Here is a 24171-nt window from a genome sequence, read left to right as displayed (position 1 = left end):
GGCATTTGGAGATAAGGTGTAAGGTAAAATAAAAGGTCATTTGCAGAGAAGCACTAGTAAGAATTACTTCGTACTGAACGAGCTTATTCGTTTGTAGAACTGACTCACAGTAAGAGATGCTCCCTGTCTTATGAGATCATTCAGAAAATACCCACACATATTTAATGGGAACTAAAAATTCATTTGTTACATTCTTATATTGTATTATCAGAAAAGGAAAAGAATTCCAGAAAATTGTAACTGATATAATTAGTAGCCCAGGTATAGTGTCTGAAAAGAAGTACAAATGGAAAAGAACAGTCGTAATCTGTATGAAATATCTAAAAGAGAAAATTACCTAGAAAGCTATCAAAGAAAAGACTGATTAATAATTTTAAAGATGCTTGACCTCACTCATAATTAAAGAAACGCATATTAAAACAAGTGAAATATTTCAGATTGGTAAAAATTACCAAGGTTGTGAATATCCACACTTGGCAGGGGTGTGGGGAAACAGGCACCCTCATCCACTATTGTCGGGAGTATAAACTGTTCACCCTCTTGGAAGGGATATTAGGCAACGTCTAGCAAAACTGAAAATACACACTCTTTCACTTAACATTTCTACTGCTAGAAATTTGCCTTATGGACATATTTACAAAATACCAAGGTATGTGTGTTTATTAAGAGTATAAGGAAAAACAAACTAAAAATAATTTAAGTATCTATTAATAGAATTATTAAAGAAATTATGCTTTAGTGATATATTCTACACGTCCATTAAATAGAATGGGTAGAGCTGGATATGCTGGTATAGAAAGGGCTCCAAGATATAGAATAAGTGGTTTAAAAAAAAAAGAAAAAAAAAGTAAGGGATATTTTGTAAGCAGATAGGGTAAGAGGCCCCCGAAGAAGGAACACCAGGACTGGCTTTCTTAACGTAAGAGAAGCCATTTTGGCCTAAACCATTCTGTGATCTCAGCCTGGCCACAAGGCTTGTCCTTTAACAGGTCTCAGTAATTGATGACCTTAAGGGAAGTGAGGGAATGCAGGAACACAGGAAAAGTAATAAGAAACAATAGGTCGGTAATGAAACAGCCCTAGCTCCTCCTCAAGGGATACAGAGAACAATCGGATGCACGTCTTTGAGCTCTGCAGGAACTAAGGCCCCCATTCGGGTGGAGGATGGAACGATGCTGTTGACCCCCGTGACTTCAATTAACTAAAGCTTGGATTCTGTCAACCATTGCCCCGGTTCAATGCTGAATTCTCCTCTCTTCAAGCCCCTTCATGAATACATGTACCCTTAGCTTAAATTTCCCCAATTTTGCCATTCGGGGAGACACTGCTCTGGGAAAGACCCCCGGTGTTCTCCTTCCTCGCTGCAAGTAATAAATCCTTCCTTCTCCCACTCTTTGCCTTGGTTGTGTCTTTTGGCTCAATACCCACCAAGAGGCAAACCCGTTTTTTCAGGTAACAATAGTATAATCTTAGTTGTATAACACGCTTCAAGTCCATATATGCTAGAATACACATAATTTTGGGAAAGCCGCCATTAATAGTGGTTACCTTTGAGAGAACTAGTTTAGAGGTGGAGAACAGAATTCTCATTTTATACCTTTCCACAGTTCAAATTTTATACCATGTTAAAAAATTTTTTTTAATTGAGGAGGGTTGTGTAAGAGCAGGGTGAGAAACTGCCAATGCTCTCAAGAAGAAAGAACAAACAATCCAAGAATTCCTTATTTTTCATAAACAGATGAAAGCTCATTTAAGACAATTAATTCCATGGGCTCTGGTCCTATGGTCACTAACACAATTCAGGGATCACTGGTGAGTCTTCAGAGCCCAGTTTTATGTGGAGCCTTGTAAATAAAGTATCCTAATTCTTAAAAAGGTATATTTCCCAGAGTAATTAACAAATTAGCATCCTAACTATAACTCAGTCTTGTGAGTTGAGCACGGAATGACCCCAAGAAGTTGAGTGATCAAGTCTGCATGAACCACTAACCCCGGGTTCTGGGGGCCCAAGATAAGTTTCTAGACTGTCCCTGGTGCTCCCACCCCAAAGACTTAAAAATCTTTGACATTTAAGTGTGGGCTTCTCGTATTACAGATCAAGAAAAAGCAACTCCATAGCTCCTTGAGGCTAAATGAGACGGAAGATACAACAACTAGGTAAACTGAAGTGTCACTGCTCCATCTGCCAGGATCTCCTCACTTAGAAAGAAACAAAATGTTTTAAATGACAAAACAGCAAGCCCTATTTCATCTAGTCTTTCTGTCGGTTTCCTTTCATCTACTCCTGCTTTACTAATGACAATTCTAGTAATACTTAAGAGCACAATACACCTGACACTAGGAGATCTATTAGGACTCCACTTGAGAAAATGACAGCGCCTATTTTGAGAAGAGAATCTTCCCAAAGGGGAAAGAAAAGACATTAATTATGCATCAAGCCCTGGGCTTAGCTGTACTAACTATACCTATGACAATTTGGTGGTTTCTACCTATTTTAAGAGAGATTTATTGCACCCAAGAGTTTCATTTACATTAACGTTCAAAATAAAATCAGGTCCTATTTCTAAATAAGCTCTGTAAATGACAAACCTTGAGCCAATAGCCCAATTAATCCAAAGATGATTAGAATTCCTTCTAGAATCAGTGCTGAGTTACAGCCTGATTACCACCAGGCTCACTATGGTTACAATTTCCAGTATTGTCAGTAAAAGACTGGTTTTCTGTCTCTTGACAGAATATACTACTGCATGAAGGATGCTCTCTGTCCTTTAGTAAGATGGCAAAGATTTCAATCTCATATACAACACAAAGGTTTAAAATAATAAAGCCAGTATAATATTCACTGTCTCCACCACAGTACACAAAAGGCCTAAAGCATGTCACAAAGTTTATTTGCAAAATAAAGCAAATCAATGCAAATCTATATTGACATCATCAAAGTTCACATGACAAATTTTTGAAATAAAATCCTGCCTTCCATTCAAATACCAGTGATCATTCTCTATGCTTACAAATCTTCCTAGGAGATACATAGCTACTCTTACAACTTCTTTGTTCTACTTCAACTTCAAGTTAACCTGAGGCACTAATAAAAATAACTGAAAATTTTAGAATGGCCTCAATTCTTTTTCCCAAAAGAAATAAATACCTGACAGACATGCATTCTTTCATTATGGGAAACCAATCACGTTAAAAACCTAACTCCAGTTTTGGGTGCCTGTAGACAGTCAATTTTTTATGGATGCTAAACCAGAATCATTCTTTGGATCTCTCTCACTGTGAGCAAAAAGCTTCCTACCGACTTGGACACAGCTCACCCATAATTAAAACACTGATTCTTTTGGCATCTTGCCCTTCTTAGTTTCAAAGGATCTCTATCACAATATGGGCCAGGGAATGGCCAGAAGTATCAATCTAACAAAATGATTTATTCTGGTTTAATGACAACTTAAAATGTCACAACATGGACCAAAAATAACCCACAAAACTAGTCGTGATTTTCAATGTCTAATGTTAAAGAGGGAAAAAAACACCTTCTCGCACAAAAAAATTTACATTTAGGAAAGAGTTAAGACTGGTAACATCTCCAGCACTTCTGCCAATCAGTGATGGGGCCTGCCAACTCCTAAATGACACCACATTTTTATAATTTTTTTCAAACACTCTAAAATTTAAAGAGGATGTAACTTGCTTAAAATGTAATGTCCAACATTTCTTCATATAATACTTGGAAACAGTAGCATTCTCTCCATTAATTTCATACTATCAAAACAGTATTTTCACTCTAAGACAATAAAAATCAAGTGTACAGAAACCATCACACTCAAAGCGTTTCCATCTAAGCCATATTTTATTTTTAACTCTGTGTGTGTATGTATATGTATGTATGTATGTATGTGTGTGTGTGTGTGTGTGTGTGTGTGTATATATATTTTTTAATTCTTCCTTTCTTGGGATGCTTGCTGAAATGCAAGTCGTGTTGGCTCAATTAAGACCTGTCAGCTCCAAAATGAATCTTGCGTTAACCTAAACCACAGCAGGAGTAGGAAACCAACTTCAAGCTGTCGGAGCGCGGCTATATAAATGTAAATTAACTGACATCCTAAAAAAAGAAATCCCAAACAGTAAAACGTGGGTACCTGGTTGAGCCCAAGGCTGCTGAGAGAGAGTATACTTGGGTCCTCCCTGACTGGCCATTGTGTTTAGTGCTGAAACCTAGTAGAGGGGACAAAAGGGAAAAAGTTTCATTTCACTGATGACAAATTAAACTAGTACTGCTCTCAAAAGATACACCATTCGAACGTATGAAAGAATAATGATAATCAAATGTGCAGCCCTAAAAGAAAATGCATCATATCTCATAGTCCTTTACAACCAATAAAATATTTTAGCAAAACTTCTTCTGTGATTTCAAGGCATACACTGTTTTGCAAAAAGAAAACCATACCAATGTCCTGAGGCATTCAGCCTGAAACATTTCAGGGTAGGAAGACAAAAATGAAGACCAAGAGAAACGTCAACACAAAACAGGCCTCTCTTTCAGTGGACTGTTAGGTTAACATTAAATTACTATCGTATGTTATTAGAAAAATGTCACAGCAGTTGGACAAAATCTCCTTTATATACCTAGAGGGTCCTTTTCTTCGTTACAGGCAGAGAGAATGTTATTAAAAAAAAAAAAAGATTTTCAGATAGCATCAAAAGCACATTTGACTAGCCAGTGTTCTAGGTACAAGAAGTGGATGCCCACCCTCTATTCACCTGTCTTTTCATTTCTCAGCATCAGTACAGAGAAGCAAAACCATACGTTTAGCTTTTGGACAAGAATGTTCTTAAGATGGCAAATTACGGTGCGGCTAGGCTGTAGCTAGGGAGGGTGAAGGACAGAAATGCACAAAACATCTGTAAAAAATGGACTGCTTGGGGCTTCCCTGGTGGTGCAGTGGTTAAGAATCTGCCTGACAATGCAAGGGACACGGGTTCGATCCCTGGTCCCGGAAGATCTCACATGCCGCGGAGCAACTAAGCCCGTGCGCCACAACTACTGAACTTACTCTCTAGAGCCCGTGAGCCACAACTACTGAGTCCGCGTGCCGCAACTACTGAAGCCCGCGTGCCTAGAGCCCGTGCTCCGCAACAAGAGAAGCCACCGCAATGAGAAGCCCACGCACTGCAACGAAGAGTAGCCTCCGCTCACCACAACTAGAAAAAGCCCGCACGCAGCACTGAAGACCCAACGCAGCCAAAAGTAAATAAATAAATTGATTAAATAAATTAAAAATGGATTTCTATTAAAAAATAAACAAACAAAAAAAACAAAATGCAATCTAGGGAAGAATTCACAATTACCCAATATGCACCAAGGTCTATACCTTTGTCAGGAACTCCTCCAGCTGCTCTACGAACAGCTTGGTCTGTTGCTGAATAAACTGCTCACAGGCCGATTTCAGATGACGGTCTACATCTTTTTTAGAGTCAAGATAATGTTCTCTTATCTCAGGAGTACCCTTAAAGAGAAGATGACAGTTTCCTCCTGTTTTTATGTGCCTAGAAATTACCAGACATGTAAAGAATATCGTTTATCTCCCACCACCAAGAAAACAGACTCCTCCTCACCTCCAACAAGAACTCTATCAAGGCATTGTTGCTGTTCAGCCTAAAAAATCTTGGAACAGTCATAGGATTCAGGATTTTAAATGCCGCATCTGTGAAACAAAATTACTCATCCAGTGAACACGTACAGTTTCAACAAGAAGCCAAGTTCCTATTTCAGTGTGTAAACATACACTAGTTCTCTATTACCACAGAGCAAGAGGGGTTTCATGTCCACCAAGTCACCTCCACGAGTGGATAAGGTTAGTGCCAACAATGGCTACAGCACGCACACACAATTATCTTCTAGAACTCAGAATTGCAAAATGACTATTAATCACAATTATTCATTTATAGAAAAAAAGAAAAAGGATAAATGGCAATCAATACCTTAAAATTTCACTGCTTTACTTTTATGATGCTAAATAGGTTTTTTAAGAAAAATTCATATACTTACCCAGCTTCCTTTGTTTAAGATCTGGCTGGCACAGAAATTTATTCATTTGAAGCAGAGAATAAACTAATGTGTCAGCCAGAAGAAAGACACCAAAAGGACATATTTACCCCTTAACCTCCAGACTAATTAGAGTCTATGCAAAGTACAAACAGGTCTCATTGATGTTCAAATGCAATAAGGTATAACGTTAGTCATGAGAGGTTAGAGGCTTAAAAGTAAAGATAGCAAGTATTATTAAGTGATAGTCAGAAAAGATCATTTCTTTGCTTTGCCTTGGCAGGCTAGAGAAAGCAAAGCATGAAATGCTTCCAACCCTGGTTTTACAAGAACACACCAGACTGCACTCCCTGCCTTGATCCTGATCTTACTGGGAAAACAAAACACAAAAAACACACCTCTCTATCAGATTCAGAGTAAAGCTTTAGTAAATGACTCTTTGTTTCTGCTGTCTTTTCTGTAAGAAACCTGAACAATTGTAGGTGATCATATGGCAGGATTACATAACCCTCATAAGGTTTTAGGGAAAACATACTTTATACCAAAATTTGCCAAAACTTTAGAGTATTTCATTTTCTCACACCTCAGTGGATCTGTAGTAGAACGAAGCAGCAACAAATTATGAATTAGAAAAAATACGAAAGAAAATAGATCAGCCCTGCTTCGTCCCATTACTTAAATAAAGTGAGGACTATCAGCGCCTAGCATTCCTCAAGGTTAAGGCACTATTTCCACACCTCACACTGAATGGAAAGCAGGAAATCAACCAGAATGGCTGCGTGATGGCAGCCTCTGATGAGAATAAACTAAAAGAATTATGCATTCTATAAGGGCAAAAGCCAGAAAATCTGGCTGCTGTTTAAAAACAAAATTACAAAGTATATGAATAACATACAGGCTTACTATCTAAATACTAGCAGAGGGCTTCCCTGGTGGCGCAGTTGTTGGGAATCCGCCTGCCAACGCAGGGGACACGGGCTCGAGCCCTGGTCCCGGAAGATACCACATGCCGCGGAGCAACGAAGGCCGTGCGCCACAACTACTGAGCCTGCGCTCTAGAGCCTGCCAGCCACACCTACTGAAGCCCATGTGCCTAGAGCCCATGCTCCGCAACGAGAGAAGCCACCGCAGTGAGAAGGCTGCACACCACAACAAAGAGTAGTAGCCCCCGCTCGCCACAACTGGAGGAAGCCCGTGCGCAGCAACGAAGACCCAATGCAGCCAAAAATAAATAAATAAATGCCACCAGAACCAAAAGGTATTCCCTGTGGTGAAAAGGAGAGTGCATTAGGAAGAGAAAAAGAATAAGCTGTTTTAATATGACTCATGATGAGACGACTTGGCTCTCAGGTGAGTTAAATCAAGTCCGCTATTTTATAAACACAGTCATTAGGAAAGTAAGAACCTGCTCCTCTTGGAAATCCTACTATGTGGAGTTCCTCTAAACCACAGAATACAGAAAGTAATTTGAATGGCTATGAATTTTCTCAATTCCCCCAATACATAAGCGAGAAATTCATTCATTCCATAAACAGAGGGCTTAAGGTGTTAGAGCTTAATTCTCTTGCAAATGGTTAAGATAAAGTTTAGATAAATTTGTAAGTAATTAAAGGAGATGGATATTTATGGTATATCCTTAACTGTTTAAGATCAACATCTTAGAAAATAACTACTTTGATCTTTTAGAAATCATTACTTGTTAATTCAGTCAGAAACAAACCATCAGGATGGATGAATCACCTTTCCCAAGATGATTCCATGTCTATTACCAACTCAAAGACCCTATCTACATGATTACTTAACAACCAGCTGATTTAATAATAATACAACTTGAGTTTATTTAAGCACCTTAAGCTTACAAAAGCACTTTAATATGTATTTTCATTTATTTTCACTCTTAATGGTCTTGATACTCTGGTGAGAGCATCACGACAAGCGGATTCTGCTTGTTTTACACAGGGTAGGGAAGCTAAAACACACATTTAAGATCACAAGAGCCAGGAAATGATGGGCCAGGCACAGAACCTGACTCAGACTCTTAGATAAGTACTCTTCCTATTTTACCCAGCTGGCTGTCTCAGTTTCTATGAACTAACAAACGCAACGCAATGTTTAAAATCACTCCAATTAGCTGACACTCTTAGGTAGTTATTATAGGGATTTTTCACTTTTTAACTGGTTATGGTAATATGTGGCAGAGTCTAAGAGAGGTAATCCTCTTTTGCAAGCTGAGATGCCCAGATATAGTTCTCTCCATAAAGAAGATCCAGCGAGTTAGATGTAGCTAGGATGCTGGCGGGCAACACGCCTAGCAAGCAGAGCATGCACGCGAATTGCAGATGAACATACGACAAACCTATAACCTGTGCTGACACATCAGGTCCAGCATGCCCAACTGTGTCAGCCAGGACAATGGAGTACCTCTAGTTTTCTTGAGGTCCAGGGAAATTTCCTTAATGGTGAATTCAGTGTGAAATGGAGCGATCTGTTCACGGAGAATCAAAAGGTGCTTTATTAAGAAAAGCTGTCCATCAATCTGAGTCTAAATTGAAAGACAGAAAAATGGATATCATCACAGATGAAATAAAAATAGGCGCACATAAAACGCATGTTATTAATCAACATTCATCTATCTAGGTCTATGGCCCTTAGCCTAACTATATGGTACCAATACTCCTTTGCTGTGCGATGAACTCTTCCCATATTTCTATGTTGGAATTATCTGGGAAAATCTTGCTTCAAACTCTTACTAACTCTATCACCTGTTCTACTTAGTAAACCCAAGGAAGTAAATCAGACAAAAAGGTTGTAAAACAACGCATTTAGAAAGAGAAGGCAAATCTACTCTAACCTGGTGCAGAAATAGAAGAAACCACGTGGTCCAATATCAGCACAGAGCAGGAATTAAAAGCTCCAAGTATGAGCACGACTCTGATCTCCCAGGGCTTCCTAGTTTCTCTCAGGAACCTGGCTTTCACTGTTCGGTCAGAGTGGTTTCAATACACAGAGTATCAGAAGTACTCATATTTATATAGAAGTACAAAAGGAGCCTCCAAATGCAAAGTGATTTGGGGTTACCATTTTGGATTATCCGGCCAGCAACAGAGCACTGACTACCTACACCCCTGAGAGGCCCTGCATTTCCTTCTACCCTCTCAGGACTCATCCACAAGAGACTTGTGAATCAAGCTTAGTTCTCAAGCTCCGACCCAGTCCCAAAATAGCGAATAATCATGGCCCTCATTTCAGAAAAGTCTGTATATTAAGAAGAGCTAGGCTATGTTTGCTCCTTCTTGCTGCTACTCAAGACGCAATCTTACTTTGAAAATATTTTTAATGAAATTATACTGCATTAGGAAAAGTAAAAGTTGTCCTTCAGTAAGCAATACAGGCATACCTCAGAGACATTACGGGTTTGCCTCCAGACCACTGCAATAAAGTAATTATCACAACAAAGCTAGTCACATGAATTTTTTTGGTTTCCCAGTGCATATAAAAGTTACATTTAGGGCTTCCCTGGCGGCGCAGTGGTTAAGAATCCACCTGCCAATGCAGGGGACACGGGTTCGAGCCCTGGCCCGGGAAGATCCCACATGCCGCGGAGCAACTAAGCCCGTGCACCACAACTACTGAGCCTGTGCTCTAGAGCCCACGAGCGACAACTCCTGAGCCCGTGTGCCTACAGCCCGTGCTCTGCAACAAGAGAAGCCACTGCAATGAGAAGCCCATGCCCCACAACTAACAGTAGCCCCTGCTCACCACAACTAGAGAAAGCCCACGTGCAGCAATGAACACCCAATGCAGCCAAAAATAAATTTATTTAAAAAAAAAAAAGTTACATTTACACCATACTGTAGTCTATTATGTGTGCAATAGCATTGTGTAAATAAACAATGTACATAACTTGATTTTAAAATACTTTATTGCTAAAAATACTAGCCATCTTTAGCGATAAAGTATTTTTAAAGAACTATCGTCTGAGCCTTCAACAAGTCGTAACCTTTTTGCAATAGTAACATCGAAGAGCACAGATCACCATGATATAATAATGAAATCTGAAATATTGAGAGACTTAACTAAATGTGATACAGACACACTAAATAAGCATATGCTGTTGGAAAAATGGTGCCAGTAGACTTGTGCAATGCAGGGTTGCCACAAACCTTCAATTTGTAAAGAACAAAAACAAAACCCCACAGTATCTGTGAAGTGCAATGAAGCGAAGCACAATGAGATGAGGTGTGCCTGTATAAACTTTAAAGAGGTGATTAAAGTGACTCTTCTCTGTTCTCTCTCCCTGCCTCCCTCCCTCCTAAATAAACACAGAATCAACATATAAGTACGATTTATTTGATGGAAACTCACTTTGTACTCTGGGACACAGAACATTAGGTAAGTAGGAAATGCTACACATTTTGAATGCTTGCTCTATTTTCAAAAGAACTAACAGCTCCAACGGAGAAAATGGTATAATATAGATTGAATTTACTGAAGCTGTTGTGATCCAGCTTTGTGTTCGTTTACTGATATACTAGGTACTCAATTTAAGTATGTAAGAAGAATTTCTTGCCCTAAGAAATTCTCTAAGACATTAAGCCATTTTCATTGATCACTTTTTTAAAAGTTGAAAGGCAAAAAGCATAAACTCAGTCATGAAAATAAATTAGCTAATTCTTACCAAATTGAGGGCTTCCTCACACATACTTAAGCACCTTATAATATAAAGGAAACTGAGTTAATAAAAGAGAATAGCCTTACAGGCAATGAGGGCAAAAGACTGAATAATCAAAAGGCTTTTCACTCTCCCCTTTAAAAAGAGGACAGTGGTACAAGAGGACATAAGTATATGAACTTCTTTTTTCAATTAGGTGATTTTTTTCCTCTGATAATCTAAGAAATACATACTCACTGTAAAAAATGTGGAAAGTAAAGGAAGTGTAAGGAAAAGAAAGAAAAAATCATCTATAGTCACCCAAAAGCTTTCACCATTACTTTTTTTTAACACGTATGTTCATTACATAAAGTCATAGTGTATATCTGATTTGTATCCTGTGCTTTTTGCCTTAACATATTTAAGTTAAATTTTATTATTTCATTTTTTTAAATTTAATGTCTGTGTAATATTCCACTATATGGAATATACCACAATTTACTTAACCATTTCCCTAATATTAGACAAGCGTTTCCTAATTCTACCTCCCATACCATAAAAAAATGTGAGAGCTCAGACTTGGAAATACTTTTTAAACTTCAACCTGCCTGTCTATAACGTAACTTTCCATTCTCTTCTAGTCCCCCTGTCAAAATTTCATTTCAACTCTCGATTTCATGAATGGGAGCATATGGTGGTCACAAACAAAGATAGAGCTTTTCTATGGTCCCAAATTCTTTTGTGAGGAGATTTCTGTTTTTTGGTTTTAATTTATCTAAAGTCTTGAAGTTAGAAACCAAGTTTATAAACCTGGAAGTCCAGAAAGGTTCACAGGTTTGAAAACTCCCAGCAGCTATGAAATTCTGGCTGGACACACCCCGGACAGCTTCCTCCCTGTAGGTGGCAACAGGTATTCTCAGTGGAGAGCAAGGTAGAGCAGCACTCCGAACCATACCTTCTGAAAAAAGTCTCAGGGGCCGTGGGAGAAGCACACGTCAACAGCCTTCAGCCCCAGACCCCTTCTTCTCGATTAAAAACTCTTAAGTTACAAAATCATGGCAACTACTTCTAGTCACATAACCCACGGGCCACAACTGCCTGTCTTCCAAACTGACTGGCTGATTCCCTCCAAGTGAGGCCATTCAACTCTTTAAAATGTCACTGCAGGGATGATTATAAATTGCTACATTTCCTTGAAAACACTGTTTTGGTATTCCGAGGAAACAGCAGTCCAGTACCTCCCAGTTGCTAAGGCTAGAACAAGAAACCTTCATCCTATAGAATTTATAACCTAAGTATCACTTCTGGCACTTTAGCGAAGCTGGCACTCTCACAGAGAGCAGTTCTTTATTGAGCACTAAAGTGAAGTACTAGCTTCTCTCAAAGGGCCTCAAAATTAAATCATATTAAACAAATCCTACTGCCAAAATGGCTTTAAATTTCTGTGCCTATAAATTATTGCTGCATCCCACAATATTACTATAGGCGATAAGATTTCATCTAACACTCTGTCAAACCTTGTTTTTGCTGATAGACTCTGATGCTCCAAGTAACGACTGAACGCAGGCCGCCAAGGCTTCTTGTGATAATCCTTGGAATACTGCCCTCTGGTGAAATAAAAGAGAAACATCACCTTGCAGCACTTCAAAAACAGAAAAAAGGAAACTCGTAGGCTCTGAGTACAGCTTGCTTGCCCTCATCTGACGGATTAATTTATTACTACCAGTATTCCTCCTGGAGTTTCCTATTCCCATGCAACCTTTCTAGACCAGCACATAGTTTCCTAATTTGCATCTCCCAAAACACTCATGTGACCCTTCCACAGTATTTCCTGAGCACCTATTTCATGCAGCTCTGTGCTAGATGCTGGAAGTACAGTGGTAGGTTCACAAGGCAGATGTGATTCTGACCTCATGGAGCCCTCACTCCAGCATGATCTCATGTTACAGGCTGTTTTTTAGATACATAAAACCAACTTTATAACAAGGCCTCGGTAGGAATTCCCCGGCAGTCCAGTGGTTAGGACTCTGAGCTTCCACTCCCTGGTCAGGGAACTAAGATCCTGCATGCCACGTAGCATGGCCAAAAAAAAAAAAAAGCCTCAGTAAATCCACTTCTAAAAATGTACCCCCAGTGAAATCAGTACTGTATTCTAAGATTCATGCACATGGCTCTTCATCACAGTATTATTTAAAACAGCAAAGAAACCTGGAAATAACTCAGATGTTCAATGATAGGGGCTGACAAATAAAACACTAGTAAATCTAAATTACAGAACACGGTGCATGAAGTCAAAGAATGCTAAACAGGAGGTGGTGCAATTCTCATAAAACACAATTAAGCAAAAACAAAATCAGGTTACAAAATAGAATGTGAAGCATGATTAATTGAACTCTGCCATTTCTACATCTTCCTAGAGGTGTGGGATGTTGGTCTCAGAAGGGACTCCTGTCAGTTCCCTTGGAACTGATGGATGGGTAGGAGTAAAATTTTTATTATTAGGCCCCGTTCTGGGCTCTGGTCTCATACGTGATGCTTTACTCTCTTTTTGTACCGCTTCCCTAACTTCTGTTTCTCACGAGGCTACTGTATAGTAGGAAGAGATGAGGGCTGCCTCTTGCTAGGAAGATCGAATATGCGCAGCTTCGATTGAGGCCCTCTCTTTCTCCTGCTCAGCCTTAATGGGGTTTTCATTGCATTTGTCTCTCCTCACCTTTGATTGGTAAGACAGAGAGGGAGAAGACTTGGATGTAAGCTAGGTGAAAATGTAATGGGCAGGCCTAGGGCAGAAAATAAAAATAGGCAGAGTAACGTCCTTGGGCCTACCTCCTGTTTGGCTAAAATTCCTGTTAAGCACCTAAGAGACTTCACCAGGGTCTGTGATGACAATGGGTTCTATGTGGAATGTGGCTCTGCATTATTTCCCTTGGGATCCTGGCTCCACTGTAGGAAGTTTCTGAATCCCAACCTAACACCATCATTCAATACACCTCCTGGGGGGACCTGGGGAAGAAAAATTGCCAATGTCCAAACCCCGCTCTGGAAGAGATCTCAGCAGCTGGGCAGAAGGCTGAGACATCTAATTCTGCAGAGGTGATCTGGCCTCACCCCTAAAAGTCCCAGAACTGAGCAAAAGGCACTTTCTGGTTGAATTTCAAAATCTCCAAGCACAAACTCCAGTAACGATGCAGTTTAAAATAGACACCAAGTCGTGAGCACTCTAATGAACGAATGAGTCAACTGTGCAACTTTGCTCAGGCCTGAGGACTCTGAGGTACAACGCACCTCAGAGTGGGAGGAGATATACATGTACCCTTCTGAACCATAGTCTTAAGAAACAGTGGCATCTGGACAATTCATTACATGACCATTATATTTAATCACTTCTCTCTATATGCTGTTTCAGTTGTAACAATCAAATTAATTTTTTAAAAGTGAATTAGGGAATTCCCTGGCAGTCCAGTGGTTAGGACTCCGTGCTCTCACTGCTGTGGCCCGTGTTCAACCCTTGGTCAGGGAACTAGGATCCCACAAGCCGTGCGGCATGGCCAAAAAAACAAAACAAAACAAACAAACAAATAAAAGTGAATTAAAATCACTGATTTTTATAAACTATTTTGGGTTTAACAGTGACAATAAATAAATGTAGACAAATCTGATCATTCTGGGATTGATACACATATCATTGAACTGGAATTCTTAAAATAAATGTTACCTAAAATAAATGCACAGTATAAGTTGGGGCTAAAAAAACTAAAAGGGTACTGCTAATTTCAGCAAATAATTAAAATTAGTCCAGGGTTAGAAACATGAAGTCCGACAACTACTTGTTAAGGAAGCTGATTTAAATTGAGTGCAAAACGAAAGTAGTTGCATTTAGTACTAAATGTATATTATACCTATGTGACATTGGACGTAACCTTTCTGCATCTCTTTTTCTTCATCTATAAACTAAGACAGATGAATTAATCAGTAGTTTTAAATGTTATTTGTAGCCACAGATGTCTATAAGAAACGATAAAAGCTATAGGTCTTTTCCTCAGAAAGACACAAATACAAACATACAGACAAAATTTTACACACAACTTCAAGGTGTTCACAGACTACCCAAAGCCCATTAGAGCAGCGGTCCCCAACCTTTTTGGCACCAGGGACCGGTTTCGTGGAAGACACTTTTTCCACGGATGGGATCGGGGGTTGGTGGCTCAGGCAGTAATGGGAGCGATGGAGAGCGGCAGATGAAGCTTCACTTGCTGGCCCGGTCACCTCCTGCTGTGCGGCCCTGTTTCTAACAGGCCACGGACCGGTACCAGTCCCGGTCCATGGCCCGGGGGCTGGGGACCCCTGCATCAGAGGATTCTGAGGGTCTACAGAATGCTCAGGTTAAGAATCTCTAAATTAGGGGGCTTCCCTGGTGGCACAGTGGTTGAGAGTCCACCTGCCGATGCAGGGGACACGGGTTCGTGCCCTGGTCCGGGAAGATCCCACATGCCGCGGAGCGGCTGGGCCCGTGAGCCATGGCCGCTGAGCCTGCGTGTCCGGAGCCTGTGCTCCGCAATGGGAGAGGCCACAACAGTGAGAGGCCCGTGTACCGCAAAGAAAAAAAGAATCTCTAAATTAGACTGATCTTAAAGTTATCTCTGTATCTAAAAATCTTATTATTCTCATCTAATACCAAACAAAATATATATCAAGATCTTAAAATTTAAATTAAACAAATATTTTAAGTGAAAGAGCACGCAATTTACAGTAAAGATATAAGAATTTACACACGTACATCTATACATCTGTACAATTTGGAGAGACAGACGAGCGTTCGTCGAACTGTAGGATACCACATTCCATGAAGATCTGCTGGAGAAATTGTGGTCTGTGCTCTAGGACTGAGAGATTCGGTTGAACCTAAAATCCCAAATGGAGGAGAAGACATTTCACACACGGAGGTCTGTCTTATTTGCATAGCAATTATAAACTGTTAGTTCTCACTAGCTATCAAAGGCTGGAGGTATCCATTTTCTCTAGCCTCGCCGTTAATCGAGAATGTCAAAGGGAACCCAAATCAGTGACAGGTGAGATTTAACACACTGAGAACGCACGTGACTACACACATATGTACACTCCAGCGTCACACACTCAGCCCAAGTTGCTCTCTCCGAACTGTGATCGATAACCTTCATGGACTACATGAGCAGTATACACATACTGCAGAATACCACGCAGCCGATAAAAAGGAGACAGGTCTAGATGCCGTCACATGGAAGCAAGCGGGAGGTGGGGGAGTGACGAGAAAACAAAGCATGTTAAGCAGGAAGATTCATCGAAGCCGGTCTGCCTGAGAGCCTGCCTTCCATGTGCTCAACTCCATCACTTATAGGACTACTTAGTGTATGTAATTCCCAAGTGACCAGAGCTGAGTGCCCATCCCCCCACCCGCCCCACCCAAAAGGCAGCCCCAGCAAGCGTGAGGAGGAGCGTGGTGGGGGGGTGCCTGAGCAGAGACACGTCTGTAACGGATGCACCATCACTCTGGTGGAGGGACCAGAGTTCACACGAGCCAGGAAAGTGCAGCTGGGACCATACTTTGGGACAAGAGGGGATACTGAAATATGGACTGGGTATTAGAGCACATCAGGAAACATTACTAAATTTTTTAGTGTAATGATGGTTTATGGTTCTGTGAAAGACGCCTTTTTTTTGGAGAGGTGCTGAAATACTCAAAGGTAAAGTGGCAATGATGACAATAACTTACTTTAAAATGATCAGCAAAAATATATACATAATACGATAAAATGTTAAGTATTGAATCTGGGTGGTGGGCACAGGGGTTCATTGCATCATTCTGTTTATTTGAAATTTTTTTAATAATAAAAGAAGAAAAGTAAAGCCAAGCAAAACAGAATTCCTTTTTTAAAAAAAGAGCTAGAGGGAATTCCCCGGCAGTCCGGTGATTAGGACTCTGTGCTTCCACTGCAGGGGGCCCAGGTTTGATCCCTGGTGGGGGGAATCAAGACCCCACAAGCAATGCGGCGTGGCCAAAATTTTTAAAAATTTAAAAAGAGCTAGATCTGCATATGCTCAGAAGGAGAACTGGTGCTTGCAGAGTGGATTTATGCAGGCAAGGGCAGAGGGCAATGTTGAGGGCTGGTGCTTTCACTTCATGGTTCTGTAAGCTTAGTTGTTTTCCAAAAGCATGCAATACTTGTAGAATTTTAAAAAGCTCTTCCATAGGGCTTACTTTAAACTAAGATACCTACGTTATAAAAAAATTTCTTAAGGAAAAAGAATAAACTGGACAAATTATATCATGGAATACTCAGGAGGTTAAGTATCCTTAGTTTTGCTAAGAATTAGGATATCTGCGGGATTCCTCCTTCACAATAAAGAGCCAAAACGGTACTCCCAAATTAAAGTTTAGTGCAATAAATGTATTTATGTAGTCCAAAGTCAGAAGTCAACTTACTTGTCCATTTTTTCACTCTCCTGAGAAGAAGAGTTAATAGCTAAAATAGCTGACTGGGGAGAGTTTATTTACACAGCAAGTCGCCAGGTAAGGTGCCTACTGGCTGCCTCTTCTGAAGAGCTGAGCAAACCCGGTAGCAGGGCTTCTGCATCGGCTCCCGCCGTGGGCCCCCACCACCCTCCCTCTGCAAGCCTGCCGCTGCCCTCGCTTCTCCACGCAGAGAACAAGGCCCATGCGTTCTGAAGACACTCATCGTCGGCCTCCTCACACCGTGGGCCCTCCACCAACTTGCCCTGACACTACTCCCATGACATGAACATCACATCACTTAAAGAGCAATCTCATTTTCTCACTTCCGACATACCCTGGAAGCAGGAGAAGTGATTACACTCGTTCTTTTCTTTTTTGCTCCCCTTGCCACCAGACTCAGAGCCTTGCTTCCCATCCCAAATTCCATGTCTATTCTGAACAGCGTCAATACCATAGGGATGACCCATATGGTTATCCTTGCCCGTCTCAACTGCAAAGACCTTCACTTCCATCCCTGCACCCCCTACTCCAGACAGTTTCTTATGACTTTCTTTCAGAATTACTTTCTATAGACCTTCTTATTACTCCAAACTATTCTACCTCTTAATCATGAAAACTCAGCATCTCACCCTCTAACCACGATATCCTCCCATTTCCTGTTTCTCACCTCTTTACTCAAATCACTCTGCCGACCCCTCCTCCTCTGGCTTAATCACACCCTCTGACCCCTCTGGCTGTCCTTCCCCTGTCGGCCCAGCGTACCCCCTCCCTCCATCTGCTCCTAAGACTCTCTCCCCAGACTTCTGTTACTGTCACTCTACTCTCTGTCCTGGCTGATTTCATACGAGTCCGAAGCATCAAGGGTCCTCAATCTTTACCTCTGAATCAGCTGCCTCTTTATAGCTCTAGAGCAGTGCTGTCCAAGAGGACTCTTACGTGAATCATAAGTGTGACACATTAAAATGCCACATTAAAAAAGGTAAAACTAGTGGAACTACTTTGAATATATTTTATTTAATCTAATAGATCAAAAATCTCATTATTTTAATGTATAATCAATATAAAAATTACTAATAAGATACTTTTTATTCTTTATTTCATACTAAGTCTTTGCAATTTGTTGTGTATTTACACACAGCACACTCGGACTAGCCACATCTCACATGCTCTATGGCTCCCGTATTGGACAGCATAACTCTAGATCCATTTAATACAGATCTCTCGGTTGTTCCACATGGACCTTACTCAATCTTCCTTAGCCCCCACATCTAGTGTGTCACCAAATTCTACTGATTCACACTTCTAACTATATCCCTCATCTATACACTCCTCTCCACCACCCCCCATCAACGCCCTGGTTCAAACCACCTTTACCTTTCAGATGGAAGAACACAACAACATCCTAACCAGTCTCCACAGTTCTACCAACAACACCGTAATGTAATGCCAGGCATGAGTTAAAGAATAAGCTTTAATGGGGAAAGGTACAAGGCCAGGGTTGGTAAGACAGACATGTACTCTAGTCTCTCCAGTAACTCTTCAAGCGGCTAACTAGACCAAGATGTGTATTAGGACACGGCATGGGTTCTATTCCAGTGGAGGAAATTTCAGCTCCCTATGGTCTCTCTTCCTATAGGGCAGGCGTGATGAAACGGCTTTGTCAGATGGGGAATACTGAGGCTGTTGGGCAGTCTGGATTTGGGGTGTCCACTGTTACAGAGCTGACTCAGAATAAACTGCTGATGCACTAAGCCTGGGGATCTGGGGGCAGCTGGGGCTCTTTAAAGCCCATGGAGTTACAGTACGCCCGACTCCCAGTCAGTCCCACATGGAGCTGAGTCTGAGTGTCACTCTTACAGCTGAGGGGTGAGGAGAAGGGGTGCCCTACTTCTCATCTAGCCTGTTGTCTAGATAACTCATCAGTTATCCAGGGTGACTCTTGGACAATTTTGTTCCTTGCCTAACAGGTACCCTGGTCCAAGCTATCCCATACGCTTCTGTCAATTTTTTTTACCCGAGTCCTAGGCACTCAATACATTTTTAAAAATGCAAATCTGATGGTACAATTAGGTAGAATTTCAAAGTCCATGAGATTATCACCTGACACCTATCACAAGCTGGCCTGTTTTGCCTGCTCCTTCCTACAGGAACCTGTACCCAAACACAGCAAACCACCTGACATCCCCAAAGCAACCATGGTCTTCCATTCCTGTATGCCGTCCTCCATGCGATTCTATCTTAAAACAACCTTATTTCACCTGGCTCTCTCATTCTCATCAACACTACAGCTTTCAGATTCCACACCTCTCACTGAATTAGCCTTCCTACACTCAAAGTTCATCCCCCTTCACAATTCTGATGCCCTTTTCCCGTGGTCCAAGAGTGCCCTGTGGCTACCTTTATCCTGTCACCCCTGAATTACGCCTGTGGCTTGCCAATCTCCGCCTGCTAAAGTGTGGGCTCCTCAAAGGCACAAGCTGTTTTTCTTGCCTGAGACATGACAAGTCCTCAATAAAAGTTTATTAAATGAATGAATAAAAGCTGGAAGTTAAAACATCATAACATACCAGATTTTGTTAGATTATTAGGAGGCTCTGCTTCTTCTAACTGAACGTCTGAAAACAAAGCTTCTGAAGGTGGTACCTTCCTCTGCTCATCTTTTAAACTCTGTGCAATTTGCTGTATAAAGAAATCAGAAGGAACATTAAAGTGTAGTTTTCAGCTGTGTCTAGCAATATGAACACATTCTTTCTATAAAGTAAAAAAATATAAACTAATTAATGGATAAACGAACTAATGAACTATGCCAAAACAACACATGGAGATGAAAAAGTTAAATTGGTATAGAGTGTCTCTATTCTCATAAAGGCACACATAGCCTTTTCTGAACCACTAATTTCAGAACCATTACAAGGTATCTGCTGAAGAGAGTCAAATATACAAGGCTCAGATTAGAAGCTTAATTTTCAATTTTACATTTAGAAACAAAGTATTCATATTTAAGATTGGGTACATTCTAGATGTCAGAAATGCTTTTATCAAGGAGTTGGCAAACTCAAACTACAGGTTTTCTCTTTATGTGAGAACAGCTACAGTTTGTTATTTTTTAAGCAGATTTAAAAAAATTATCTTATGGACTGAGGCTATTTAACTCTTTTTCACTATCTAAAGAATATCATCAAATATACACAGGTCACTAACTACTAAGTTGGCAATGAAAATCCTACTTATTTACATTGGTTATAAAGGTGGAAATATACAGAAATGAAGGCCTAACACAGCAGTCCCCAACCTTTGGGCACCAGGGACCAGTTTCGTGGAAGACACTTTTTCCACAGATGCGGGGGAGGGTGGCTCAGGCAGTAATGCGAGAGATGGGGAGCAGCTGTAAATACAGATGAGGCTTTGCTTGCTCACCCGCCACTCTACTCCTGCTGTGCGGCCTGGTTCCTAACAGGCCATGGATGGGTTGGGGACCCCTGGCCTAACAGACACCCACCTATTGCCAAAAAGAATAGCCAGCGAACTGTTTAGGAGACAGGCTCTGTATCAGTCAGGCCTGTCCTTTCATTCTGCAAACAGAAACCAGAAAGTATAGCTAATCCCTAAATGGCACACAGATGTCACAGCCAGATCACCTTAAATCCCTGACCTTCACCAAAAGAAAAACAAAGCAAATAGATTTACTGGAAGCAGTACACTTAAAATAAGACCCCACATGCTGCAGAACAACTAAGCCCGTGCGCCACAACTACTGAGCCTGCGTGCCGCAACTACTGAAGCATGCGCACCTAGAACCCATGCTCTGCAACAAGAGAAGCCACTGCAATGAGAAGCCTGCGCACAGCAATGAAGAGTAGCCCCTGCTCACCTCAACTAGAGAAAGCCTGTGCGCAGCAACGAAGACCCAAGGCAGCCAATAAATAAATAAATAAACAAAATTTTAAAAATAATAAAAAGAAAACACTCAGGATACTGGCCATGTGTTGACTAAATAAACATACCAAATGTATCACTAAATTAAACTGGGAGGGGGTATATAGTAAACGCAATCACCTAACATCCTATCAGACAGCACTATTAAAACAGGTATCCTATCTAGAATGTAAAAACTGATACAAAGGAGACAAGGAAAGGAGGGGAGGAAGGGGAGAGAGCACAACTCCCTAGATCAGACTGAGAAACAGACCTGTTTATACCAGTCTGCCCAAGAAGCTGGAGCTGCTGAAGGCCCCCACCAAGAAGAAGGGGGCAGCCTCCTCCTCCACCAAGATACCTTCCTAAGGATACAGCCCCAGCAGAGGCCATCTCTGCAGACCCCTCCTCTGTGCTCAGACCTGTGCAGGTGACCCCATAGGGAGGAGGGATATGCTCCCCAGAGCCTGCGTTGTGCCTCAAACTTTACTGTGGGCCTGGCCCATGGGCAGGTGATCAGCAGGTCTGAAATGCACTGACTGGTTGGCTTCCCAGGGTGCCAAGAACTCAGTATAGGCCAAGGCCGGGAGGATGCCTTCACCAAGTTCCTGTGTTCCCCCCTCACCCTTCCCATATCCAGTCTTCACTGGCTTAACCTGGAGCAATAAACCTGATTTTGTCATTCAAAAAAATTAATAAACAAATAAAAAGAATTTCCAGGTTCTAATTCTGTTTAAGCACTAATACTCTATGCATTATTTTAACTCTGTACAGCACTCAAAGAAAATGAAGATACATATGTAACTGAAAGATTAGTGAGATATACCTAAGTCTTCAAACCATAAACTGGACACCAGCACTGTGCAATTTTGAGGAGACAACCACCAGAGTTTTTAATGAGAGAAGACGACACATGGTTATGTGACCATCAACTCTGGTGGCTTATATGTTATTAATCCTCTTCTATGCCACTTACCAAAAAGAAGAGAAATCATAGAAAGCACTAATTCTATTTAAAAATTGAGAAGACACGCTTCCTGGGAAAGGACAGAAAACTGAATCAAATGTTTATAAAATACAACTTGAAGGAGGGACAATCTAACAAATTATATCTGTTCAGTTTTTTTAAATTTTTATTTCCTATGATTTCATGGCAAGTTTGTCTTGATTTTTGCATCCTGAATGAGAATTAAAAAGAAAAATCCTATTTTCACCAGTATAAAATATCCAAAAGTTGTGTGGGGTAGGGGAAAGATCAAATAAGAAGACCCTACCTCCATCATTACTAACTTATCGGGATACGCTAGATCTCCAGGAGCTGGTTTATAGCCTGTGATGTCTGTCTGAATGTAGATGTGGGTTCGGTAGACAAGTCGCTCTTGTACATCTTCCAACATCTGCTTTACTCCAGCTGCAAATGCCCCCAACTGTTCAGCTGATAAAAAAAAAAAAGGTCAATCACCCATTCCTTCAGTCTTTAAACGAGCAAAAATATTACAAAATTGTCTAGTAATAGTATAAACCACTCTTGCTTCAGGGACTGGTTGTATTCTATTTTGGTATGACTTAATGACCTTAGAAAAATTTAATAAATGTCTTCCAATTTCCTCAAATTTAAAATTGGAAAATAAATTTGCCCTTACATCTTCTTCCTGGGACTCTGTGAAATAATTTCCATTATTAATGTGAATAATAATCTTATTTTTAAAGTGCTTTGTGTTTTTTTAAAAGGTATCTCTATAGCTTCGTACCAATCCTGAGAGATAGCTAAAGCAGCTTATTAATTAGGTTATCACCCCCATTTGGCAGATAGAGTCCCACAGATATTAAATGACTTGTTAACATTCTCACAAAGAAAAATGAATAAAAAAATAAAATGAGGGAATTCCTCAGCGGTCCAGTGGTTAGGACTCTGCACTTTCACTGCCGAGGGCCCGAGTTCAATCCCTGGTTGGGGAACTAAGATCCCACAAGCCGCACAGTGTGGCCAAATAAATAAATAAAATGAGATATGCGTTTGTATAGAATTTCTTCATTTCTAAGATGCCATCAATGTTAAGACACACCAGTGATTCAGTATCAGCTTTCCAAGGGCTGGGGAGTTGGAGGCATTACACACTCATATAAATATTTACATTAATTTTAAAAATCATCTTTAATTCACAGGCATTAAAATGGGAGAAAATGTACATCTTAGAATGAACTAAATGCAACAGAGTAAGAAACTCGGGAAGAGTAACAAACCTATAGTGTCTCTTAAGGAAAGTCAAAGTAAAGACAATAATTTCTGCCAGTAAAATGATTACCTGAAGGGTATTTTTTAAAGGTACCTAAGTATCACTAGGAAAATCATGTTTTTTATGACAATCAAGCCAATTGTTAAAGCATGTATTAGATGAATAAAGTAAGGCTACTCCAGAGAATTGCTTTTCTTTATTTGTAATTTCGAAAAAGATGAATTATTACTATATATGTATGCTAAAACAATTTCTGTTTTTTAAGTTAAGACTTATGCAATACAGTCAATTACTTTATGTACTCTGGGAATAGTGTACTAGAAATACCCAACCCAAAACTGATGGTCAGTTCTCTATGGATTTCAGATGCCAGAAAGAATAGTAGCTATAATTATTTTATTACTAATTTTGCCCAGATTTAAAAATTCTTTTCCCGTTATTATTTAGTCACAGAATAAGGTGCATCTTGATTCAAAAAGAGACAAGGCATCAACCCAAGTTTTAAAAATATTGTTTATATAGGGATGGGGGGGAGGTACTAATCTTTTTCAGATTCATTGAGCCATAGATATAATTAAAAAGACCTTTGAAATGATCATTTCTACTTATTTACCATTATTCTGTACATGATCTTCAAGCACCTCATTTTTAAGAATCCCACAAAGTTCCGATAAAGTCTCTAAGTGAATAACATGAATGATCAATGGCCTGAAGACATCATACAATGACACACACAGTTTCTCCAAAAGTTCACTAAAATGAAAGAATAAAACATGGTTATCAGCAGTAATCCTTTCAGTATTTCCTAACAGTTTAAAAGTCACCCTTGATA

At 40.3% G+C, this 24171-nt stretch overlaps 1 protein-coding gene across 1 annotated transcript in view; it reads right to left on the bottom strand.

Moving 5' to 3' along the window:
* Window positions 1-24171, bottom strand: part of COG3 (component of oligomeric golgi complex 3) — a 51249-nt gene that overhangs the window by 6538 nt on the left and 20540 nt on the right. The window contains exons 12-20 of the mRNA XM_024755374.1: window positions 23953-24092; window positions 22377-22537; window positions 19755-19866; window positions 15475-15599; window positions 12215-12304; window positions 8468-8588; window positions 5617-5705; window positions 5373-5507; window positions 4140-4215 (exon numbers count right to left, since the gene is read on the bottom strand). Coding sequence (XP_024611142.1) covers window positions 4140-4215; window positions 5373-5507; window positions 5617-5705; window positions 8468-8588; window positions 12215-12304; window positions 15475-15599; window positions 19755-19866; window positions 22377-22537; window positions 23953-24092 — 1049 coding nt within the window. The remainder of the gene's footprint in view (window positions 1-4139; window positions 4216-5372; window positions 5508-5616; window positions 5706-8467; window positions 8589-12214; window positions 12305-15474; window positions 15600-19754; window positions 19867-22376; window positions 22538-23952; window positions 24093-24171) is intronic.

This window comes from Neophocaena asiaeorientalis, unplaced genomic scaffold (genome assembly GCF_003031525.2).
Source record: "Neophocaena asiaeorientalis asiaeorientalis breed wild unplaced genomic scaffold, Neophocaena_asiaeorientalis_V1.1 scaffold59, whole genome shotgun sequence".
In the NCBI taxonomy this organism is placed as follows: Eukaryota; Metazoa; Chordata; class Mammalia; order Artiodactyla; family Phocoenidae; genus Neophocaena; species Neophocaena asiaeorientalis.
This window is presented reverse-complemented; position numbering and strand designations above follow the sequence as displayed.